The 17,810-nt window shown below is 39.8% G+C and overlaps 1 protein-coding gene across 2 annotated transcripts in view; it reads right to left on the bottom strand.

Moving 5' to 3' along the window:
- The window catches only part of xdh (xanthine dehydrogenase), a 68,985-nt gene that overhangs the window by 42,691 nt on the left and 8,484 nt on the right, over positions 1-17,810 (bottom strand). For both annotated transcript variants that reach the window (XM_071366792.1, XM_071366793.1), the window contains exons 8-10: positions 10,408-10,500; positions 4,327-4,471; positions 4,041-4,133 (exon numbers count right to left, since the gene is read on the bottom strand). In XM_071366792.1, coding sequence (XP_071222893.1) covers positions 4,041-4,133; positions 4,327-4,471; positions 10,408-10,500 — 331 coding nt within the window. The remainder of the gene's footprint in view (positions 1-4,040; positions 4,134-4,326; positions 4,472-10,407; positions 10,501-17,810) is intronic.

Here is a 17,810-nt window from a genome sequence, read left to right as displayed (position 1 = left end):
GGACCCCACACATCATCTGCAGCCTTTTGGCAGTCATGTTTGTTTTACTGCTAAAGTAAGCTGATCAGGATGACTAACATATTGCCTCGGAAACAGTTTTCAAAGTTGGATTCTCTAACAAAATAGGGGGTGATAAGGGACGGAAGACCAACATCTGAGCTTAGGGACCTACATCAAAGGAAAGGACAGAAAATAACACAATAGTTTCACTATGAGTGGTATCAATGGAAAAACTGGCTAACATCAGACACAGATGAAGACCTAGCTAGCCAGTAACTAGCTAACATCAGACACAGATGGAGACCTAGCTAGCCAGTAACTAGCTAACATCAGACACAGATGGAGACCTAGCTAGCCAGTAACTAGCTAACACCAGACAGAGATGAAGACCTAGCTTGCCAGTAACTAGCTAACACCAGGCACAGATGAAGACCTAGCTAGCCAGTAACTAGCTAACACCAGACACAGATGAAGAACTAGCTAGCCAGTAACTAGCTAACACCAGGCATAGATGAAGACCTAGCTAGCCAGTAAGAAGCTAACACCAGACAGAGATGAAGACCTAGCTAGCCAGTAACTAGCTAACACCAGACACAGATGAAGACCTAGCTAGCCAGTAAGAAGCTAACACCAGACAGAGATGAAGACCTAGCTAGCCAGTAAGAAGCTAACACCAGACAGAGATGAAGACCTAGCTAGCCAGTAAGAAGCTAACACCAGACAGAGATGAAGACCTAGCTAGCCAGTAAGAAGCTAACACCAGACAGAGATGAAGACCTAGCTAGCCAGTAACTAGCTAACACCAGACAGAGATGAAGACCTAGCTAGCCAGTAACTAGCTAACACCAGGCATAGATGAAGACCTAGCTAGCCAGTAACTAGCTAACACCAGACACAGCTGAAAGGAGGAAACATATAAGTATATTTGCCATAGATGAATATGGTTAATCATATTAGCTGACACCTTACAGTCAAATCTTGGCAATTAGGTAAGAGAATGTCATGTTACCACTGGTGTATTAAAAATTAGAGTTAACTTCTAATGGCTGGGGGCGCTATTTTCACGTTCGGATGAAAAGCGTGCTTCGAGTAAACTGCCTGCTACTCAGGCCCAGAAACTAAGATATGCATATTATTAGTATATTTGGATAGAAAAAACTTAAGTTCCTAAAAACTGTTTGAATGATGTCTGTGAGTATAACAGAACTCATATGGCAGGCAAACACCTGAGAAAAAATCCAACCAGGAAGGGGGAAGTCTGAGGTTTGTAGGTTTTCAAGTCTTTTCCTATCCAAGATAGTGTACATTTGGTCCGATTGCACTTCCTAAGGCTTCCACTAGATGGCAACAGTCTTTATAACCTTGTTTCAGGCTTCTACCATGAAGGGGGAGTGAATAAGAGAGGTCTGGCAGAATGCCATAGGCTAAGTCAGGCGTGCGCCCGTGACAGCGAGCTCTGTTCCTTTTAATTTCTAAAGACAAAGGAATTGTCCAGTTGAAACATTATTGAAGATTTATGATAAAAATATCCTAAAGATTGATTCTATACATTGTTTGACATGTTTCTACAAACTGTAATGTAACTGTTTTGACTTTTCGTCTGGACTTTCGTCTAGACTTGCCCGTGCCTTGTGAATTTCGATTGGTGAACTAAACGCGCAAACAAAAAGGAGGTATTTGGACATAAAGATGAACTTTATCGAACTAAACAAACATTTATTGTGGAACTGGGATTAATGGGAGTGCATTCCGATGAAGATCATCAAAGGTAAGTGAATATTTATAATGCTATTTCTGACTTTTGTTGACTCCACAACATGGCGGGTATCTGTATGGCTTGTTTTGGTGCCTGAGCGCTGTACTCAGATTATTACATGGTGTGCTTTTGCCATAAAGCTTTTTTGAAATCTGACACAGCGTGCATTAAGGAGAAGTATATCTTTAATTCCATGCATAACACTTGTATTTTCATCAACATTTATGATGAGTATTCCTGTAAATTGTTGTGGCTCTCTGCAAAATCACCGGATGTTTTGGAGGCAAAACATTACTGAACATAACGCGCCAATGTAAACTGATATTTTTGGATATAAATATGAACTGTATCGAAACAAAACATACATGTATTGTGTAACATAAAGTCCTATGAGTGTCATCTGATGAAGATCATCAAAGGTTAGTGATTAATTTTATTTTTCTATTTCTGCTTTTTGTGACTCCTCTCTTTGGATGGAAAATGGCTGTGTTTTTCTGTGACTAGGCGCTGACATAACATAATCAGATGGTGTGCTTTCGTCGTAAAGCCCACTGTGGTGGGATTAACAACAAGTTTAGCTTTAAAATGGTGTATAATACTTGTATGTTTGAGGAATTTTAATTATGAGATTTCTGTTGTTTGAATTTGGCGCCCTGCACTTTCACTGGCTGTTGTCAAATTGATCCCGTTAACGGGATTTCAGCCGTAAGAAGTTTTAAGGCTGATGTCGGATTGTACAGTTCACAAATGGTACGAGACAAATCACCTGGACAGCTCTTTAGCTTTTTGTTGCAGCATGACCTAACTCAGACTGTCCCCAAGGCTGTACCAGCCACAACAGCATCAGTTGAGAGGTCCTTTTCTGAGCTGAAACGGCTAAAGAAATGCAGTCGAAAGTTGACCGATCAAGGACGACTCTCGTCTCTATCGCATCGAGACCAAGGAACTTTTCAAACTGAAGACCAACAGGGAGAAGTTTTACAGTCACCAATGTCTTTAGCTGGAAGGATAGATAGAAGTTGTCTTCTGTTATTACAGTCTGTTGCACCCTCGACAACCACTGGGATTATTATTATTTGACCCTGCTGGTCATCTATGAACATTTCTTGGCCATGTTCTGTTATAATCTCCACCTGGCACAGCCAGAAAAGGACTGGCCACCCCTCATAGCCTGGTTCCTCTCTAGGTTTCTTCCTAGGTTCCTGCCTTTCTAGGGAGTTTTTTCTAGCCACCGTGCTTCTACACCTGCATTACTTGCTGTTTGGGGTTTTAGGCTGGGTTTCTGTACAGCACTTTGAGACATCAGCTGATGTAAGAAGGGCTTTATAAATACATTTGATTTGATATTTATTATTATTCTTTCAATGGCAGACTAACCAGTCATATAACACCATAGTATACATTGAATGTAGACTGACCAGGTGAATCCAGGTGAAAACCCTTATTGATATCGCTTGTTCAATCCAATTCAATCAGATGTAGATGAATATGGACTTTTTTTAAGCCTTGAAACAATTGAGATATGGATTGTGTTTGTGTGCTATTCAGAGGGTGAACGTGCAAGACAAACGATATGCCTTTGAACAGGGTCTGGTAGTAGGTAGCAGGCACACTGCTTTTGAGAGTGTCAAGAACTGGAAAGCTGCTGGGTTTGTCACACTCAACAGTTTTCTGTGTTCATCAAGAACGGTCCACCACCAGCCAACTTGACACAACTGTGGGAAGCATTGGATTCAACATGGGCCAGCATCCCTGTGGAACACCTTTTGATACCATGTAGAGTCCATCAAATTGAGGCTGTTCTGAAGACAAAAAGGGAGGTGCAAACTCAATATTAGGAAGGTGTTCCTAATGTTTTGTCCACTCAGTGTATATCTCAGTAGTGCTGACTACTAGGCATAGTGTGTGTAATGCTGTATACTCACTGTCTGTGGTGCTGAAAGTCACCTGTTGCATGAGGCACAAGCTATTAGGGCCTGTGAATGTGTGTCTACCTGCTGCTGTTTGGTTGTGGTCCTGTCATACCGATAAACACTGTAGCAAAAAATCAACTTCATGACTGTGTGTGGTGTGTGGTGTGTATGGTGTGTGGTGTGTGGTGTGTGGTGTGTGTGTGTGTGTGTGTGTGTGTGAATGAGAGGCTCAATAGAAAGTGAATAACCGCCACGTCACTGACACACACACACACAACATACTGTACACACATTAGCCATGAACACAAAAACATACATCTTGAAATTGCCTATCCCTGCCATTCACAGCCAAACCCTTCTTCCCCTCTTACCCTCGTCAGTGTGCTGTATGGTGTTGAGCTCGGGGATGTATGCCGGGGCCAGAATAACAGGATACAACAGGTTCTTGAACTTCATCTCAATACCTGGGACACAAACAGCAACAGGGACAACAGATCAATCAAACATTATCACTTAACTACAAACTTTCAGAACAGTGAGGCTGTATTTACACTGGCAACCCAATTCAGGGTTTTTTTCTGCTCCCAATGATTGGTCTGATTAGTCTAAATACCAATTAGTAGAAAAATAACTCCTTTAACTAGTTAGTGGTCTCACCGACTTCCGTGTTACCAACCACCATCTTGGCGTTGGGGTACTGAGTCTTAAGCTCTAGAAGTTGATCCAGAGAAGCTGGCTGGAGCCACAGAACCCTCTCTCCTCTGAACCTCAGCTGTTGAGAGGACTGGTCTTTACACAGGGACTGGAGAAAGACAGAGAGAGAGAGAGAGAGAGAGAGAGAGAGAGAGAGAGAGAGAGAGAGAGAGAGAGAGAGAGAGAGAGAGAGAGAGAGAGAGAGAGAGAGAGAGAGAGAGAGAGAGAGAGAGAGAGAGAGAGAGAGAGAGAGAGAGAGAGAGAGAGAGAAAGGGAGAGAGAGAGAGAGAGTGAGAGAAAGAAAGGGAGAGAGAGGGAGAGAAAGAAAGGGAGAGAGAGAGAGAGAGAGAGAGAAAGAAAGGGAGAGAGAGAGAGAGAGAAAGAAAGGGAGAGAGAGGGAGAGAAAGAAAGGGAGAGAGAGAGAGAGGGAGAGAAAGACAGGGAGAGAGAGAGGAAGAGAAAGAAAGGGAGAGAGAGAGAGGAAGAGAAAGAAAGGGAGAGAGAGAGGAAGAGAAAGAAAGGGAGAGAGAGAGAGAGAAAGAAAGGGAGAGAGAGAGAGAGAAAGAAAGGGAGAGAGAGAGGAAGAGAAAGAAAGGGAGAGAGAGAGAGGAAGAGAAAGAAAGGGAGAGAGAAAGAAAGGGAGAGAGAAAGGGAGAGAGAGAGAAAGAGAAAGAAAGGGAGAGAGAGAGAGGAAGAGAAAGAAAGGGAGAGAGAGAGAGGAAGAGAAAGAAAGGGAGAGAGAAAGAAAGGGAGAGAGAGAGGAAGAGAGAGTCAAAGAGAGAGTCATGAGCAGATGAGCTCCTGAATTTTGTTGCATGTTTTTACAAAAAGATAGATTTAGAGTTGGATAAACTTGGATTTTTTTACCAGGTCATATACAGGATACTGCTCTCCGTAACATAACCTTCACAAATCAAATCTCCAAACCTACAACCTGATTTTGGACAAAATTACCTGGAAGGATTCCCACTACCAAAGATTTTTATTCCCAACGACTATACAGCAATTGCCCTGGCAAACCAACGACCAACAAAATAAGCACATCAGAAACCTGAAAACACCATCAAACCTGGAACTGAGTGAGTAATGTTTAGTCTGAAGCTACTTTTAAAAGCCCCAAAGAATAAGACATTACTATAATCTATTTAAATTTGTAAGTACTGAATGCTACATTAAGGCTACCAATCTTGCTAGGACAGATCCGGTTGCAACTTCAATTAGCACTGAGGTGTAAAGTGAGAGGTGTCAAAGCACTTGAGCCCAACAATGACAGGAGATTCACCGCCTCCCCCACCCACATAGAGAGGCCTTTGAGGCCACCTGCTCCATGGCTTCCCTCTGTGCAGAGGTCATGACAATACAGTACCCCTTGGATGTAAAAAATTTGAATGCACGGAAAGAGTACAAAGAAGCTCCTCATGGACAATCCAGAGACACTTTTTGCTGACTGCTTCAAAAAGGGGAATGTACTATAAGCAACTTAATCTTGCACACAGACCACCCCCTGACATGACGGGATTTGGAGTGGGCTACGGCCGTCTGGGACATAGGAGAGGAGGAGCTGGGTTCCTCTGAGAGGTTCATGGCTCTGTTCAGGGCGGTCTTCGACCATCCTCCAGAGGGCAGAGAGGGAGGCAAGCAACTGTTTCAACTCCATCAGGGTGGTCAAACCGCTGCTGAATACGCCCTCGCCTTTCGGACTGTGGCAGCTTCCAGTGGATGGAATGAGCCGGCTCTCCGTGGTCTATACTGCATTGGACTGCGCGAGGAGGTCCAGACAGAGTTGGCATGTCGGGATGACAACATGTCCTTGTGTAACAGATGTATAGTGTACTCTCCATGCGTTGTGTTTTAAAATAATAAATCACTTCGGCCAGTGGTCCCAGTTGAGCATCATTTATTTCTGCTGTGGTTAAATGGGAAACAGCACGTTAGTTGTGCAGGACTTAACAGTGATGATGGCTGTCGATGGCAAAATCCCTCGCATCACATTTTCATACTGGGTGAACAAAATACAAAAATACAATACAAAATATAACATGTGTAAATACCTGTGGTTAAATGGGAAACAGCACGTTAGTTGTGCAGGACTTAACAGTGATGATGGCTGTCGATGGCAAAATCTGTAGCATGAAGACAACTGTGTTAGCCGTGGCTTATGTGACCATGACATCGGTGTATGCTAGCTAACACAATTATTTACAGCAATCATATGCCAAAGCACATCCCAGAAAGCCCCTCAATCCCTAACAGGTACCATATAACCACACATGTATAAAATCAGTAACGTACAGCAAATTTGTACACATTGTAAAATAGAAAATAGAAAACAGTATTCAGAACGTGACCTACCCCTCGCATCACATTTTCATACTGGGAAGACCTGACGTTCGCGATCTCCCCCTATCTGCAAGCGGGGCCAATCACAACACCCCTTATTGTCATCAGAGTTGAACTAACCAATAAGAATGCTTGAACATCAAATACACATTTCTTTAGAGGCAAGTGGAAACATAACCAACCCTGTTACACTTGGATGCTTTCATCTCCATGGCAATCCATTTAGATAACCTTCTTCGCGTGCTCTGGTGTCCACCTCACCACTGTCCTGAGGCAGAGCCTGAACCCATGGAGGTAGGGACCACACACCTCTTCGCGGCAGACCGGCGTCATCTGAGATAGCTGTCATTGCAGCCAGGAGGGGAACCGGCTTCCCTGATGTCCAGTGCGTCTGAACAATGGGTCCACTAGAGCAGTGGGGCGGCCACGTGATCTTCTGTCTCCCACGGTAGGCGTGAGTATTCCATTTTCATTGTTTTCTGACAAAACCCTTTCTGGTTCCCATTTCACTTCTGGCTGGCTCTCAAGTGTTGTCTCTACAGCTCTAGTGGACTCCGGTGCCGCGGGGAACTTTATTGACCAGGCCCACGCTTCCTCCCTGAACTTAACTTCATACCCGCTCTCCTCTCCTTTTCCAGCCCTGAATATGCGACCATTGGGATCCGGCACTATTACGCACGTCACAGCACCACTCACACCTCACCGTTGGACCCATGCACCAGGAAAGCCTTCCTCATCATCCCTGCACCCGTACAAAGTCATCCTCGGCCTCCCGTGGCTCAAACTCCATAACCTCACCATCTCCTGGTCAAAGATGAGAATCACTGGGACCAGGATGTCGGAGGATCTGCTTTCCCGTCCAATCATCTGTGGTTCCACGTTGGTGGAGGGTCCAATCAGTCTTACCGAATTGTTGGCCTCATGTTTTGTGACGTAGATGTGGACATCCCCAAGGCTCTGGAGAAGGAACTCACTACTGCCACCTGCCCTCCAGAGCGCATCTACGTCCCCACAGGGGTGAGAGATTGGCTGTTGACCTGGGCACACACATCCCTCGCTGCTGGACACGCAGTTATCACCCGCACCATGGCGCAGAACGTTGCCTAGTATGTCAACTCATGTTCGTTATGTACATAGTCATTTAAACAACCTCTTAAGGATCTGCCCCTTTTTTCAATTTTTGGCCCAAATTTAACTGGCTGTGGCTCAGGCCCTGAAGCAAGCATATGCATATTCTTGGTACCATTTGAAAGGAAACACTTTGAAGTTTGTGGAAATGTGAAAGGAATGTAGGAGAATATAAGACAATAGATCTGGTAAAAGATAATACAGAGAAAAAAACAATCGTTTTTTTTGGACCATCTTTGAAATGCAAGAGAAAGGCCATAGTGTACTATTCCAGCCCAGGTGCAATTTAGATTTTGGCCACTAGATGGAAGCAGTGTATGTGCAATGTTTTAGACTGATCCAATGAACCATTGTATTTATGTTCAAAATTTTGTGGCAAGACTGCCCAAATGTGCCTAATTTGTTAATTAATAACTTTTCATGTTCAAAATTGTGCACTCTCCTCAAACAATAGCATTGCATTATTTCACTGTAATAGCTACTGTAAATTGGACAGTGCAGTTAGATTAACAAGAATTTAAGCTTTCTGCCCGTATCAGATATGTCTATGTCCTGGGAAATGTTCTTCTTCCTTACAACCTCATGCTAATCATATTAGCCTATGTTAGCTCAACCGTCCCGTGGAAGGGACACCAATCCCGATGAAGATTTAATTAACAATGTCTACACTGTATTTCTGATCAATTTGATGTTATTTTAATGGACCATTTTTTGTGTGCTTTTGTTTATAAACAAGGACATTTCTAAGTGACCCCAAAGGTAGTGTATGAGCACAAACATGTGTGCAGTTAAAATTGGCAAGAAACACACAGATTTCTTTCCTCAGTGCCGTGGGGTGAGACAGGGATGCAGCTTGAGCCCCACACTCTTCAACATATATATCAATGAATAGGCGAGGGCATTAGAGCAGTCTGCAGCACCCGGCCTCACCCTACTGGATTCTGAAATAAAATGTCTACTGTTTGCAAATGATCTGATGCTTCTGTCCCCAAACAAGAAGGGTCTAACGCAGTACCTAGATCTTCTGGACAGATTATGTCAGACCTGGGCCCTGACAGTGAATCTCAGTAAGACAAAAATAATAGTGTTCCAAAAAAGGTCAAGTAGACAAGACTACAAACTCTCTCTAGACACTGTTGCCCCAAAAATAATTACACCTCAACCTAAATACACCACAGGTAACTTCCTCAAGGCTGTGAATAATCTAAGAGACAAAGCAAGAAGGGCCTTCGATGCCATCAAAAGGAACATGCAACTCAACATCCCAATTAGGATCTGGCTAAAAATATTTCAACCCATTGCCCTTTACGGTTGTGAGGTCTGGGGTCCGCTCACCAAACAAGAATTCATAAAATATGGAAAAACACCTAATTGCGACTCAGCATGCAGAATTCAGCAAAAAATATACTTTGCATACAATGCAAAACCCCAAACAATGCATGCAGAGCAGAATTAGGACTATACTCACTAGTTATCAACATACAGAAAAGAGCTGTTCAATTCTACATCCACCTAAAAGGAATGCTCACACATTCCACCACAAAGCCCTGACCTACAGAGATGAACCTATAGAAGAGTCCCGTCAGCCAGCTAGTTCTGGGGCTCTGTTCACAAACACAAACAGACCTCACAGAGCCCCAGGAGAGAAACACATTTAGACTCAACAAAATTATGAGAAAGCAAAAATAACTATTTTGACACACTGGAAATAATGAACTAGAATGCTATTTGGCCCTAAAACAGAGAGTACCAAGTGCCAGAATACCTGACCACTTTGACTGACCCCAAATTAAGAAAAGCCTTGACTATGTACAGACTCAGTGAGCATAGCCTTGCTATTGAGAAAGGAGTGCCGTAGGGCAGACCTAGCTCTCGAGAGAAGACAGGCCATGTGCCGACTGCCCACAAAATGAGGTGGAAACAGAGCTACAATTCCTAACCTTCTGCCAAATGCATGACAACATTAGAGACACATATTTCCCTCAGATTACACAGATCCACAAAAACAAATCAACCATTGATAAACTCCCATATCTGTTATGTGAAATACCGCAGTGTGTCGTCACAGCAGCAAGATGTGTGGCCCGTTGCCATGAATTAAGGGAAACCAGTGGAGCACCAACAACATTGTACAAATACAACCTTTATTTATATGTTTATACGTTTATTTTCCAATTCATAATTTAACAATTTGCACGTTGTTACAACACTAATAATATGTGTGTGATATTAACCAGTTATTTGTGTAATATTACATTTGAAATGTCTATATTCTTTCATGTTTAGCTTGTTTATCTATTTCACTTGCTTTGGCAATGTAAACATATGTTTCCCATGCTAATGAAGCCCCTTACATTGAATTGAGAGACAGGGATATACAGACGGAGGTGTGTGTGAGTGAGTGAGTGAGTGAGTGAGTGAGTGAGTGAGTGAGTGAGTGAGTGAGTGAGTGAGTGAGTGAGTGAGAGAGAGAGAGAGAGTGATGAACAGAGAGACAGTGAAAGAGACGAACAGAGAGAGAGGGGTAAGGGTATGTGTAAAGCCCCCGTGTGTGTTGATGTGCGTTAGTGTATCTACCATCAACTCTGGTGGGAAGATGATCTCCTGAGTGGGGTCCAGAGGGAGGAAGTCAGCTGGGTCGTAGAGAGGAGCAGGCAGCACTGAGGTCCTCTGAGATCAATGACACGCCATTGAAACATGATTAACCAGTTATATGTACATTATTAACCAGTTATATGTACATTATTAACTAGTTATATGTACATTATTAACTAGTTATCTGTGTATTATTAACTAGTTAGATGTACATTATTAACCAGTTGTATGTACATTATTAACCAGTTATATGTACATTATTAACCAGTTATATGTACATTATTAACTAGTTATATGTACATTATTAACCTGTTATATGTACATTATTAACTAGTTATATGTACATTATTAACTAGTTATATGTACATTATTAACCAGTTATATGTACATTTTTAACCAGTTATATGTACATTATTATTATTTACCAGTTATATATACATTGTTAACTAGTTATGTGTATTATTAACTAGTTATATGTACATTATTAACCAGTTATATGTACATTATTATTATTTACCAGTTATATGTACATTATTAACCAGTAATATGTACATTATTAACCAGTAATATGTACATTATTAACCAGTAATATGTACATTATTAACCAGTTATATGTACATTATTAACCAGTTATATGTACATCATTAACCAGTTATATGTGTATTATTAACCAGTTATATGTACATTATTAACCAGTTATATGTACAATATTAACCAGTTATATGTACATTATTAACCAGTTATATGTACATTATTAACTAGTTATATGCATATTATTATTATTTACCAGTTATATGTACATTATTAACCAGTTATATGTACATTATTAACCAGTTATATGCATATTATTATTATTTACCAGTTATATGTACATTATTAACCAGTTATATGCATATTATTATTGACCAGTTATTTGTGTATTATTGTTATGGATTTTATGTATAATGACTAAATGATGTATACATTTAAAGTAATGATAGGAGTCTAACTAACATCATTCTACACTGTCTCTGTATAATGATTTGAATGTTTATAAATAGGAAAAGAGGAACTGTGGGCAGACAACTTGTGACCCCTGTGAAACTGATAACAGGAAGACAGTCTCCCCACTCAGGGAGGGGAGAAACTGTTAGGCTTCCAGTAGAGGATGTAACATGTTGCAGAATATGATAAACAATGTATGTGTTGGAATAAACTTGGAAATGGCATTGTCATTGTTAGAGAGGAGGAGGGGCATTTCTGATGAAATATGAGGTATTTAAACCTATGTGCATGGTATGATTGTTAGAGCTCTCGAGAATAAACATTCTGACTATTGTAGACTGGCCTCTGTCTGCTTCATTTCAACCAGAACCTTACAAACTCTGGGTTACAGACTGAGTATTTTAAACTCTGGGTTACAGACTGAGTATTTTAAACTCTGGGTTACAGACTGAGTATTTTAAACTCTGGGTTACAGACTGAGTATTACAAACTCTGGGTTACAGACTGAGTATTACAAACTCTGGGTTACAGACTGAGTATTTTAAACTCTGGGTTACAGACTGAGTATTTGAAACTCTGGGTTACAGACTGAGTATTTGAAACTCTGGGTTACAGACTGAGTATTACAAACTCTGGGTTACAGACTGAGTATTTTAAACTCTGGGTTACAGACTGAGTATTACAAACTCTGGGTTACAGACTGAGTATTATAAACTCTGGGTTACAGACTGAGTATTACAAACTCTGGGTTACAGACTGAGTATTTTAAACTCTGGGTTACAGACTGAGTATTTGAAACTCTGGGTTACAGACTGAGTATTTGAAACTCTGGGTTACAGACTGAGTATTTTAAACTCTGGGTTACAGACTGAGTATTTTAAACTCTGGGTTACAGACTGAGTATTACAAACTCTGGGTTACAGACTGAGTATTACAAACTCTGGGTTACAGACTGAGTATTACAAACTCTGGGTTACAGACTGAGTATTTTAAACTCTGGGTTACAGACTGAGTATTTTAAACTCGGGTTACAGACTGAGTATTTTAAACTCGGGTTACAGACTGAGTATTTTAAACTCTGGGTTACAGACTGAGTATTACAAACTCTGGGTTACAGACTGAGTATTACAAACTCTGGGTTACAGACTGAGTATTTTAAACTCTGGGTTACAGACTGAGTATTTTAAACTCGGGTTACAGACTGAGTATTTTAAACTCGGGTTACAGACTGAGTATTATAAACTCGGGTTACAGACTGAGTATTTTAAACTCGGGTTACAGACTGAGTATTACAAACTCTGGGTTACAGACTGAGTATTTTAAACTCTGGGTTACAGACTGAGTATTTTAAACTCGGGTTACAGACTGAGTATTTTAAACTCGGGTTACAGACTGAGTATTACAAACTCTGGGTTACAGACTGAGTATTATAAACTCTGGGTTACAGACTGAGTATTATAAACTCTGGGTTACAGACTGAGTATTATAAACTCTGGGTTACAGACTGAGTATTATAACTCTGGGTTACAGCCTGAGTATTATAACTCTGGGTTACAGACTGAGTATTATATACTCTGGGTTACAGACTGAGTATTATAAACTCTGGGTTACAGACTGAGTATTATATACTCTGGGTTACAGACTGAGTATTATATACTCTGGGTTACAGACTGAGTATTATAACTCTGGGTTACAGACTGAGTATTATATACTCTGGGTTACAGACTGAGTATTATAAACTCTGGGTTACAGACTGAGTATTATAACTCTGGGTTACAGACTGAGTATTATAAACTCTGGGTTACAGCCTGAGTATTATAAACTCTGGGTTACAGCCTGAGTATTATAAACTCTGGGTTACAGCCTGAGTATTATAAACTCTGGGTTACAGCCTGAGTATTATAACTCTGGGTTACAGACTGAGTATTATAAACTCTGGGTTACAGACTGAGTATTATATACTCTGGGTTACAGACTGAGTATTATAAACTCTGGGTTACAGACTGAGTATTATAAACTCTGGGTAACAGACTGAGTATTATAAACTCTGGGTAACAGACTGAGTATTATAAACTCTGGGTTACAGACTGAGTATTATAAACTCTGGGTTACAGACTGAGTATTATAACTCTGGGTTATAGACTGAGTATTATAACTCTGGGTTACAGACTGAGTATTATATACTCTGGGTTACAGACTGAGTATTATATACTCTGGGTTACAGACTGAGTATTATAAACTCTGGGTTACAGACTGAGAATTATAAACTCTGGGTTACAGACTGAGTATTACAAACTCTGGGTTACAGACTGAGTATTATATACTCTGGGTTACAGACTGAGTATTATATACTCTGGGTTACAGACTGAGTATTATATACTCTGGGTTACAGACTGAGTATTATAACTCTGGGTTACAGACTGAGTATTATATACTCTGGGTTACAGACTGAGTATTATATACTCTGGGTTACAGACTGAGTTTTATATACTCTGGGTTACAGACTGAGTATTATATACTCTGGGTTACAGCCTGAGTATTATATACTCTGGGTTACAGCCTGAGTATTATAAACTCTGGGTTACAGACTGAGTATTATAACTTTGGGTTACAGACTGAGTATTATAAACTCTGGGTTACAGCCTGAGTATTATAAACTCAGGGTTACAGCCTGAGTATTATAAACTCTGGGTTACAGCCTGAGTATTATAAACTCTGGGTTACAGACTGAGTATTATAACTCTGGGTTACAGACTGAGTATTATAAACTCTGGGTTACAGACTGAGTATTATATACTCTGGGTTACAGACTGAGTATTATAAACTCTGGGTTACAGACTGAGTATTATAAACTCTGGGTAACAGACTGAGTATTATAAACTCTGGGTTACAGACTGAGTATTATAAACTCTGGGTTACAGACTGAGTATTATAAACTCTGGGTTACAGACTGAGTATTATAAACTCTGGGTTACAGACTGAGTATTATAAACTCTGGGTTACAGACTGAGTATTATAAACTCTGGGTTACAGACTGAGTATTATATACTCTGGGTTACAGACTGAGTATTATAAACTCTGGGTTACAGACTGAGTATTATAAACTCTGGGTTACAGACTGAGTATTATAAACTCTGGGTAACAGACTGAGTATTATAAACTCTGGGTTACAGACTGAGTATTATAAACTCTGGGTTACAGACTGAGTATTATAAACTCTGGGTTACAGACTGAGTATTATATACTCTGGGTTACAGACTGAGTATTATAAACTCTGGGTTACAGACTGAGTATTATAAACTCTGGGTTACAGACTGAGTATTATAAACTCTGGGTTACAGACTGAGTATTATATACTCTGGGTTACAGACTGAGTATTATAAACTCTGGGTTACAGACTGAGTATTATAAACTCTGGGTTACAGACTGAGTATTATAACTCGGTTACAGACTGAGTATTATAAACTCTGGGTTACAGACTGAGTATTATATACTCTGGGTTACAGACTGAGTATTACAAACTCTGGGTTACAGACTGAGTATTACAAACTCTGGGTTACAGACTGAGTATTATAAACTCTGGGTTACAGACTGAGTATTATAAACTCTGGGTTACAGACTGAGTATTATAAACTCTGGGTTACAGACTGAGTATTATATACTCTGGGTTACAGACTGAGTATTATAACTCTGGGTTACAGACTGAGTATTATAACTCGGTTACAGACTGAGTATTTTAAACTCTGGGTTACAGACTGAGTATTATAAACTCTGGGTTACAGACTGAGTATTATAAACTCTGGGTTACAGACTGAGTATTATAACTCTGGGTTACAGCCTGAGTATTATAACTCTGGGTTACAGACTGAGTATTATATACTCTGGGTTACAGACTGAGTATTATAAACTCTGGGTTACAGACTGAGTATTATATACTCTGGGTTACAGACTGAGTATTATATACTCTGGGTTACAGACTGAGTATTATAACTCTGGGTTACAGACTGAGTATTATATACTCTGGGTTACAGACTGAGTATTATAAACTCTGGGTTACAGACTGAGTATTATAACTCTGGGTTACAGACTGAATATTATAAACTCTGGGTTACAGCCTGAGTATTATAAACTCTGGGTTACAGCCTGAGTATTATAAACTCTGGGTTACAGCCTGAGTATTATAAACTCTGGGTTACAGCCTGAGTATTATAACTCTGGGTTACAGACTGAGTATTATAAACTCTGGGTTACAGACTGAGTATTATATACTCTGGGTTACAGACTGAGTATTATAAACTCTGGGTTACAGACTGAGTATTATAAACTCTGGGTAACAGACTGAGTATTATAAACTCTGGGTAACAGACTGAGTATTATAAACTCTGGGTTACAGACTGAGTATTATAAACTCTGGGTTACAGACTGAGTATTATAACTCTGGGTTATAGACTGAGTATTATAACTCTGGGTTACAGACTGAGTATTATATACTCTGGGTTACAGACTGAGTATTATATACTCTGGGTTACAGACTGAGTATTATAAACTCTGGGTTACAGACTGAGAATTATAAACTCTGGGTTACAGACTGAGTATTACAAACTCTGGGTTACAGACTGAGTATTATATACTCTGGGTTACAGACTGAGTATTATATACTCTGGGTTACAGACTGAGTATTATATACTCTGGGTTACAGACTGAGTATTATAACTCTGGGTTACAGACTGAGTATTATATACTCTGGGTTACAGACTGAGTATTATATACTCTGGGTTACAGACTGAGTTTTATATACTCTGGGTTACAGACTGAGTTTTATATACTCTGGGTTACAGACTGAGTATTATATACTCTGGGTTACAGCCTGAGTATTATAAACTCTGGGTTACAGACTGAGTATTATAACTTTGGGTTACAGACTGAGTATTATAAACTCTGGGTTACAGCCTGAGTATTATAAACTCAGGGTTACAGCCTGAGTATTATAAACTCTGGGTTACAGCCTGAGTATTATAAACTCTGGGTTACAGACTGAGTATTATAACTCTGGGTTACAGACTGAGTATTATAAACTCTGGGTTACAGACTGAGTATTATATACTCTGGGTTACAGACTGAGTATTATAAACTCTGGGTTACAGACTGAGTATTATAAACTCTGGGTAACAGACTGAGTATTATAAACTCTGGGTTACAGACTGAGTATTATAAACTCTGGGTTACAGACTGAGTATTATAAACTCTGGGTTACAGACTGAGTATTATAAACTCTGGGTTACAGACTGAGTATTATAAACTCTGGGTTACAGACTGAGTATTATAAACTCTGGGTTACAGACTGAGTATTATATACTCTGGGTTACAGACTGAGTATTATAAACTCTGGGTTACAGACTGAGTATTATAAACTCTGGGTTACAGACTGAGTATTATAAACTCTGGGTAACAGACTGAGTATTATAAACTCTGGGTTACAGACTGAGTATTATAAACTCTGGGTTACAGACTGAGTATTATAAACTCTGGGTTACAGACTGAGTATTATATACTCTGGGTTACAGACTGAGTATTATAAACTCTGGGTTACAGACTGAGTATTATAAACTCTGGGTTACAGACTGAGTATTATAAACTCTGGGTTACAGACTGAGTATTATATACTCTGGGTTACAGACTGAGTATTATAAACTCTGGGTTACAGACTGAGTATTATAAACTCTGGGTTACAGACTGAGTATTATAACTCGGTTACAGACTGAGTATTATAAACTCTGGGTTACAGACTGAGTATTATATACTCTGGGTTACAGACTGAGTATTATAAACTCTGGGTTACAGACTGAGTATTACAAACTCTGGGTTACAGACTGAGTATTATAAACTCTGGGTTACAGACTGAGTATTATAAACTCTGGGTTACAGACTGAGTATTATAAACTCTGGGTTACAGACTGAGTATTATATACTCTGGGTTACAGACTGAGTATTATAACTCTGGGTTACAGACTGAGTATTATAACTCGGTTACAGACTGAGTATTTTAAACTCTGGGTTACAGACTGAGTATTACAAACTCTGGATTACAGACTGAGTATTATAAACTCTGGGTTACAGACTGAGTATTATAACTCTGGGTAACAGACTGAGTATTATAAACTCTGGGTTACAGACTGAGTATTACAAACTCTGGGTTACAGACTGAGTATTATAAACTCTGGGTTACAGACTGAGTATTATAAACTCCGAGTATTTTAATTGAAGTTCATTTTATGAACCTTGAGAAAATAATTCTCGTAACAATTATTTAGCGTTTAAAAGTTGTATTTTTTCAAAATTTTTGGTTAATTTATGTTGAAATGTTTTGCTCTTTTATTTATAATTCAAACATTTTATTTGAA

This window comes from Salvelinus alpinus, chromosome 25 (genome assembly GCF_045679555.1).
Source record: "Salvelinus alpinus chromosome 25, SLU_Salpinus.1, whole genome shotgun sequence".
NCBI classification, from domain to species: Eukaryota; Metazoa; Chordata; class Actinopteri; order Salmoniformes; family Salmonidae; genus Salvelinus; species Salvelinus alpinus.
This window is presented reverse-complemented; position numbering and strand designations above follow the sequence as displayed.